The 8,269-nt window shown below is 44.3% G+C and overlaps 1 protein-coding gene across 1 annotated transcript; it reads left to right on the top strand.

Moving 5' to 3' along the window:
* Positions 1-2,732: 2,732 nt before the first annotated feature.
* Positions 2,733-5,787, top strand: LOC122052023 (BTB/POZ domain-containing protein NPY1-like). Its single transcript, XM_042613403.1, has 4 exons — positions 2,733-3,086; positions 3,217-3,286; positions 3,735-4,862; positions 5,037-5,787. Exons 1-4 carry the CDS (start codon positions 3,025-3,027, stop codon positions 5,577-5,579), a joined length of 1,803 nt encoding a protein of 600 aa, XP_042469337.1. The 5' UTR covers positions 2,733-3,024; the 3' UTR covers positions 5,580-5,787.
* Positions 5,788-8,269: the final 2,482 nt, after the last annotated feature.

Below are 8,269 nucleotides of genomic sequence, written 5' to 3'. Positions count from 1 at the left end.
CGTCGGATTTGAACCGATGTCTGTCCCATCGAAGATGACGCCCTCGCCGTACGATGACGGCAGACTTGCCAGGTGGCGATCAGTGATGGGGCAGCATTTAATGAACATCATTACTCGCGTGTGGGCAACTTAATGAGGATTGGTGCGAATTCCGAGGAGACCCCGACGACTCCGACCGTCCTTAAAAGCGGTAGCGCGACAAGCGGCAAATAGAAATCAAAACTATCGAGGCATAGCCATCAACTCGTCGGTCGGCCGAATAGACCTCCCTAGAGCCGAACGGAGGTACACTTTCAGGAGCGGCAGAGTGGATGTCGCTCGATCAAACTCATAGTCCAGTCAGTTGGACTTAGCGCCTCCTTCGACTAGACTTGAGGGGGAGGCATGTGATCCGGTGGTAAGGACGGGGGACCCTCATTAGCGGGAGGTCAACGACACGTGGAGGTCAACGGTAAAGGAAGTCAACCTCAAGGTCGTGCCGAACGGACAGAGGTCATGCCAAGCGGACATCCGACCAAGGGTCTTCTGGACCGAACGAAAGACAGCCCGACCAGGGGTCGGGTTTCCGACGCTCAAGTAGAGTCTATAGGAGGAGCGGAACGCTTGACCGAGCTGCATGACAATAAGGCGCAATTCCATCCAAGCGCAGAAGCAGAGCTTCACTGCCCAGGCCAAGGTAGGAGCATTCCCGGAAACCAAGAGCGCCGAGCGGCATGTCCGTTCGGCCCGGAAGTAGGTGAAAACGCTAGAAGACAAAAAAGGACAGCTGGTAGCTTCATCCTCGAGACACCTGCCACTGACAAACAGCATGGTCGGCGGCCGGAGCGGACAGAGTATCGTACGGTGGAAGCTTTCACCGTCACATCCGGGATATGCTCGGACGATTGCGGAATGACGTCAGGCATGCTTTTCTAACACAACCCTACTGAGGTATGTTTGGGGAAGCGTGCACGCATCGAGAAGCGTGCTCACGCCTCCCCGGGGTCCTATATAAGGACCCCCAGACTTCGACGAAGGTATGTAATCTTGATCACTATAGCCACAGTAACGTTATTCTGTTTCTTCGTTGCCTGACTTGAGCATCGGAGGGTCGTCGCCGGGAAACCCCTCCCGACGCGGCTTCTTTGCAGGTCCGCCGGAGATCCACATCACCAGTCGAAAACAGCGGAGGGTGTCATGTCTCCAACATCCGTTGACTTAGCGCTCGGACATGATCAATTATATATATACCTAAAAGATATCAAATATTAAATGATAATGGAAAAAAAAGACAAAATTATTTTATATTTTTTAAAATTAATTATTCGAATGTCACTTCAATATTGGACAATTAATTGGCATTGCAGAAAGTCAAAGAAGCGAATTTCTTGGCCTTGGAAAAAATTAGCTACAAGATTTGAAATAGAAGAAATCTGGTCGGAGAGTTGGAAAATATGCCTTTCAATGTCTGCTCTTATTTTGATTTATTTGTATTTTTTTATTTCGTTTTAAAATAAATATTACCATATTTATCAAGTCAAATTAAAAGAATGTCTCTAATTATCATGATAAAAAAATATATATTTAGCATCTATGTAAATAACTGTTATAATGGTGCAAATTATTTTGTCAGGTGTTTATTATTATTATTTTTTTTTTACAAAGAGGTGCTAAGTAAAATAACTTACATGATTTATCTATCACGCGACTATCAAACTAACCGTTTAGAATGTATGAAATCATATATTACTTTAGTAAATAACTATTATAATGTATAAAATCTATAATTTTTTATATAATATATACATATATTATAATTCGATTAATCTTAAAATAGATGATCAGATCTCATATTTTGTTCATCAGATAAGGTTTTTAAAGGGTGATGATTTTAGATGTGACATTCCAATTTTATCAATAGTTCAATTAATGATTGTAAATATTGTAATATCTCGGTTATCAGATTCTTATTAAGTTTGACTTAAAAGGTTAAATGATATTATTTATATCATCAAGGTATATATTTTTTTTTGGAAGTTCAAACTTAAGAATTCCAAAGTTAAGCGTGCTTAGTTTGGAGAAATTTGAGAATGAGTGATCTCCTGGGAAGTTTTCCAGGGTACATGTGAGTGAGGACAAAGTACGCTGAAAGGACCTCCGATGGTCTGTAGAACTAGTCGTCAAGAATTGAATTTAGTTCGGGTATCTGACTATGAGTTAAAATCTATATTTGCTAATATAATATAGTAGTTATTAAAATAATTTTAATTAAATATATAAAAAATATGAAATAAAACTATTTTTAATATAAGAAATATATAATTTTATTTAATTAAGAATCTCTTTAATTTTTACGAGTCTTTATTTAGATAAATAAATTTAAAAAATCAACAAAGACCATAAAAGTAAACACGGCAGTATTTGACCAGCTACGTTCCATAGAAAACATGAACGGAGCATCCCCTCCTAGCCTTTTGAGGCACTGCGCCGCGCTGCGCTACCGAAAGCGATGCCAGCTCTTGCCATGGCCGAGGCGGCCCAGTTGGCATAATCGATCGCAAACGCAAGAGCAGCAGGAGCGGAGGCGTGGAGAGAAAGAGAAAAATAACCTATGGAATAGGGATACACAGTATAATTAATGGCGCTGATAAAGAAGGAGAAACTGGTAAAGAAGTGCATTGCGAAGCAGACTGCGCGGATAAGTAAGCCCGTGTCATCATCACCATCGCCACACTACACGACACGCTATTCTTCTCCTCTTCCCAACACACACGTACTCTCTCTCTCTTTTATGATGCGCAGCACCAAAGACTGCAATAGACAGCGGGAGTTGGTGTGAAGAAACCGAGAGCAGCAGCGTCGCGGAGCAGGGCGCGCTGCGGGGGCGGCGATTTCCAGAAGGATGCATTGAATCGAATTGAATGGCGTAGGCTAGGGAGGCGTGTGGGTGAGGGCTTTAAAGCGTGAGCGGCGCTGGAGGTTGGGGGAAGTGAAATGGTTTGAGAACGAGGCAGGAGAGGCTTCCCTTTTCCGGCGACGTCGGAGATGAAGTTCATGAAGCTCGGATCAAAGCCGGACGCGTTCCGGTCGGACGGGAGCTGCATCAGGTTGGATCTTTTTCCTTCTCCGCGATCGTCCTCGCCATCAAAATCGCTTCTTGCCGTCGATTTTGTGTGTGTTTTTTTTGCTTCAAATCTTTGCGCTCTTTCTTCCTTTGTTGATATCAAACTCATGCAGGTTTGTGGCGTCTGAACTGCCAACAGACGTCGTTATACACGTCGAAGAAGTGAGATTTTTCTTGCACAAGGTCAGTAAATGAACTGAACAACTCATCCGAATCTCGATCGTGTTTATTTTGATGTATAATGAAGGATCATGTTTACTGAATTGAGTGGAAGAAATATGTGAGACTGCCAGACTGGCAAACTGTTTAGGCTGGGGAACAAGTTCTCCCAAGTAAACAAGAGAGCTAAACAAATCCTTTTCCCGCTTCTCATGTAAACAACGCTGCATGATCTTCTCCTTGTTGTTGGATATATTAGTCCTTTTAGGAATCATAGTTTTCAGGTTGTTGATGGACAATCAGGTCCTTTTTAGATATCGATAATCTGCATGAACTTCAATTTGTATCTGATTGTAGACTTGGAGCTCTTCATGTTGCTCAAATGTTGAACAAACAAGTCCTTTTTAGATATCGATAATTTGCATGGACTTCAATTTGCTCAAATGTTTTCACTGGTTATATCTGAATGCAGTTTCCTCTTTTAGCGAAGAGCAACCGATTGCAAAGGTTGGTACTCAGAGCCACTGAAGATAGTTCAGATGATATCGTCTTGCACGATTTCCCTGGTGGACCGAAATCATTTGAGATTTGCATGAAATTCTGCTACGGCATTACAGTGACTCTCAATGCCTACAATGTTGTTTCCGCAAGGTGTGCCGCAGAGTACCTTGAGATGGATGAAGGTGTCGAGAAGGGGAATCTGATACACAAATTAGAGGTTTTCCTCAACACGAGTGTGTTGCGGAGTTGGAAAGATTCGATCATCGTTTTTCAGATGACTACGTCATCTTTGCCGTGGTCTGAAGAGCTGAAGATTGTAGGAAGGTGCATTGACTGCATTGCTTCGAAGACATTGGTCGATCCTATTAACGTCAACTGGTCGTACACCTACGATCGCAAATCTGCAGCTTCTACTGAGATAGTCGAGAAGCTGCAAGGGATGCATAAAGTTCCTAGTGACTGGTGGATGGAAGATCTATGTGAATTGGATGCTGATCTTTATAAGAGAGTAATGGTCGTGGTGAAATCGAAGGGGAGGCTGTCCTCTGACATGATCGGGGAGGCTCTCAAGGCTTACGCAGCTCGATGGTTGCCCGATTCTTATGAATCTTTGATCGATGATGATGAGTACATGAAAAAGAGCAGGATTATAGTAGAAACCATCATCTCACTTTTGCCTACCGACGAGTGCTCAGGGTGTATGTGCAGGTTTTTACTCGAATTACTAAAAGTTGCTATCTTGGTTGGAGCTAGGGATGTATTGAAGGATGAACTTATCGATCGAATCGGGATTCATTTGCACAAAGCTTCAGTCAAAAGTCTGCTGATTCCTTTGAAATCAGGCAGCGGCGATACAATGTATGATGTCGATCTGGTGCAAAGTCTCATTCATAAATTTACAACGCATATAGGTTGCAGCTTTGTCGATAAGAATGGATCGTTGGTAGCTTTAGGGAAACTGATTGATGGTTATCTTTCTGAAATAGCGAACGATCCTAACGTATCGATATCTAGATTTAGTAAGCTTATCGTGTCAATTCCTGATTCAGCAAGGCCAGTTCATGATGGATTGTACACGGCCATCGATGTCTATTTGAAGGTAAGCTCCCGAAAACTTTTTACTATTCTTTAGTATCAATCTTGCGATATAATCTTGTCGTTAGAATTGTGATTAAAAGTAATAGTCACAGTTTCTGGTCGGACAGGTTTAATATGATTGGTTTGTAGAGATATGATGTTATGCCTTTCATCTTCTCGATTGAAAATATCTCAGGAACATCCAAACTTGATGAAAGCCGATAAAAGGAGGATTTGCAACTTGATAAACGTTAGGAAGCTCTCGTCCGAGGCTTATGTCCACGCGGCACAAAATGAGAGACTGCCACTTCGAACCGTCGTTCAAGTCCTCTTCTTCGAGCAGTTAAAGGCATCCAGGAGTACACTGGCACCGACCGACAATGCTTCAGTACCGCAAACAGCAATGGACGAAGAGTGGGAAGGGCGGGTTGTGTCGGAGCACCATTGCAGCCTGAAACAGCAGCTAGGGAGCTTGAAGATAAAGGTGGATGAGTGCCGAAGCAGTGATGACAAGCGGAGCAAAAGCATGAGCGAGAAGGGGGGCAGCGGGGGCCTGCTGTCGTTGTCGTCGTCATCGTCTAGGTCGAGGAGGTTGTTGGATAAGCTGTGGGCAGTAAAGGGGGAGACTATAAGGAGCTCGGAGACATCGGGGAGCTCTCAAAGCCCTCCTGTTTCTGTGAAGCCTGCTGAAGCTAAGTCTTGTGGCTCATCAAGGCACACCAGATACTCAATTTCATGATTAAGGGGAAAACAAAAGAAAATGTCAAAAAAGAAGTTATTTTGCCAAATTAGATTGTGTATAAAATTGTGTGTTTTGATCGTGATGGTGTGGGCGATACATGTTTTTTTTTTTTTTGGTTTTTTCGTGTTTCCTTGGAGGGAAATTTATGAGCAGAGGGAAAAGATGTCTGCTTTGTATTATGATCGGTGTAGAGATTTTTCTTTTAAATGAGATGTGACCTGATCCCGTTCGGAAGCTGAGTCGGATAGAGGTTGACCGTGTTGCCCTCACTGTTGACGGAAAATCGTGGAGATGTCTTGTTGACCTGACACCTACCGGAAAGGTTCCCATGGGTGAGTGATGAGGTGCGATGACTGGGATGATCAGGCGAGGGTCTTCTGCGCACACTCAGACAAACCACCCTCATGTTAGAGGCCAAGAACCAGGGAAAAAGTCCCGAGAGTAGATTCTCCGACGCTCAAGTCAGGTACTTTTCTCCCAAAAGTACAGTGAAACGAAAAGACGAAAAGTAAAGGACGAATGTGAAGAGATGAGTGAACGTACCTGCGTAAGGAAAAAAACCTCCCTTTTTATATGACAGTGGATACTTCTGGAATCTAACGAGTGTCAAGGAATGTCGGGTGTCATGATTTGTCTGTCGGTGAATGACACATGACATCTTCCTATAGGCTTGAGGAGGAATAGGTGGGCAATGAGCCCTAGACCGTTAGCATATTCCCAGACATGCGGTGATTATTCTCTGACAGGTTGTTACAATTCCCTGGCTTGATTGTCGCATAGTGCGTACCCATCCAGGTCCGTTAATCCTGGACTATGTCCCTGTACCTGCACACCATGACCTGTGGGCACAGACCTGCATTCCCTGGCTTGTGTTTGTCGCCCCGTAAATCCAAATCTGTATGTCCAGCCCTGCATTTGTCATTCGGTAAATCCCGGTAAATCTAGACTTGCGCTTACCGCCCTGCCAATCGAGACCCTCGCTTGTCGTTCCTTAAGTCTCGTCCTGTATGCGCGGCCCTGCTCCGTATTTTATCTTATAAGTCCCGACCTGTAAGCCTTAGTCCGCCTATCCTGAACTGTACGTTCTGGTCTGTATATCTTGTTCTGCATATCTTATCCTGTAAGTCCTGACCTTTAAGCCTTAGTCCGCTTATCCTGAACTGTACGCCCCTTTTCTGCATGTATTATCCTGTAAGTCCTGACTTGTAAGCCTTAGTCCGTCTATCCTGAGCTGTACGTCCCTATTCTGCATGTCTTATCCTGTGAGTCATGACTTGTAAGCCTTAGTCCGCCTATCCCGAACTGTACGCCCTGATCCATATATCCTGTTCTGCATGTCTTATCCTGTAAGTCCTGACCTGTAAGCCTTAGTCCGCCTATCCTGAACTGTACGCCCTATTCGACATGTCTTATCCTGTGAGTCCTGACCTGTAAGCCTTAGTCCGCCTATCTCGAATTGTACGCCCTGGTCCATATATCCTATTTTGCATGTCTTATCTTGTAAGTCCTGACTTGTAAACCTTAGTCTGCCTATTCTGAACTGTGCATCCTACCTTCCGAGTTCCTACTTGCCATATAGGCCTAACCCCTGAAACTATAGGCTCGACCCTGACTGCCATATAATCTTGACTTTTGACCCTCACGTAGGCCGGACCTTTAACCACCATGTAGGCTGAACCTCTGACCACCACGTAGACTTGACTCCTGACCTCCACATGGGCTTGACTTCTGACAGCCACGTGGGCTTGACTTCTGACCTCCACATGGGCTTGACTTTTGACTGCCATGTGGGTTTGACTTTTGACCACCACGTGGGCTTGACTTCTGACCATGTCAGCTATCCGACCCCTCTATTATGCACCGTATCACAAGCCTCTCCCTCAAGTCTAGTCGAAGGAGGCTCCAGTCCGACTGACTAGACCCAGGTCCCATTCTTACCTGACCTTGCCTTTGTGTCTCTTTGACTGCTAGCCCTTTTCCCAATATCCCACTCAGAATTATCACCGTCCATAAATGCTAGGTGGGACTTTACTGCATGCGCGCCCATTCCGCAATCCTCGATCCTGCTATTTTTTCATAAATGCCACACTATTTTTCAAACATCCTCACATGCTCCGAGGTTCACTCTTCATATTCCCCTCTCTTAAAAAGGGTCGCGTATACTACCGCTTTCACTTTTCTTAGGCTACCTTCCTCTTTGCTCATGGAATCAGACGAGATATCTTTTCTGCGCTACCAGCTCACTCATTTGACCCAGCTGTTAACTCACAAAGATGAGGCCTTGCTTGAGATGACACAAAGTAGGGACCTTCAGTCCTCTCTCTGTCGTGAAGTGGAAGAACTCTGGCCGATAGCTAAATCCAGGACTCGGGCCGAGGCAGCTCTAAAGCATAAAGCTTATTCAGACTTGAAGAGTCAAACTCATTTCATTACCTACTTGAAGCTGAAGTACGAGGACACTGTAGACCTCCTGCAAGAAGAAAGTCGGATAAAAGATGAAACCATTACCCATCTACAAAGCAGCCTCCAATGTATCAAGGAGGCATTGGCTCAAGCGCGGGCTTATCTGGCGAGGCGGGACCAGACATCTCGATCTTGTAATAATGTGGACTCTTGAAAGATATTTCTCAACTCTTATTAAATAAACAGTGTTCTCTACATTACCTACCTATTAGGGTGTGGGTTTG

This window comes from Zingiber officinale, chromosome 3A, assembly GCF_018446385.1.
Source record: "Zingiber officinale cultivar Zhangliang chromosome 3A, Zo_v1.1, whole genome shotgun sequence".
Taxonomy (NCBI): Eukaryota; Viridiplantae; Streptophyta; class Magnoliopsida; order Zingiberales; family Zingiberaceae; genus Zingiber; species Zingiber officinale.
Note: the sequence above shows the minus strand (reverse complement) of the source record. Positions and strands in the feature narration are given on the sequence as shown.

What these genes read in the sequence shown, in the direction of transcription:
- LOC122052023 (XM_042613403.1), top strand. Translation starts at nt 3,025, where the DNA reads ATGAAGTTCATGAAGCTCGGATCAAAGCCGGACGCGTTCCGGTCGGAC. An exon ending in TGAGATTTTTCTTGCACAAG is followed by an intron (nt 3,287 to 3,734) that starts GTCAGTAAATGA and finishes ATCTGAATGCAG; the next exon opens with TTTCCTCTTTTAGCGAAGAG. An exon ending in CCATCGATGTCTATTTGAAG is followed by an intron (nt 4,863 to 5,036) that starts GTAAGCTCCCGA and finishes AAAATATCTCAG; the next exon opens with GAACATCCAAACTTGATGAA.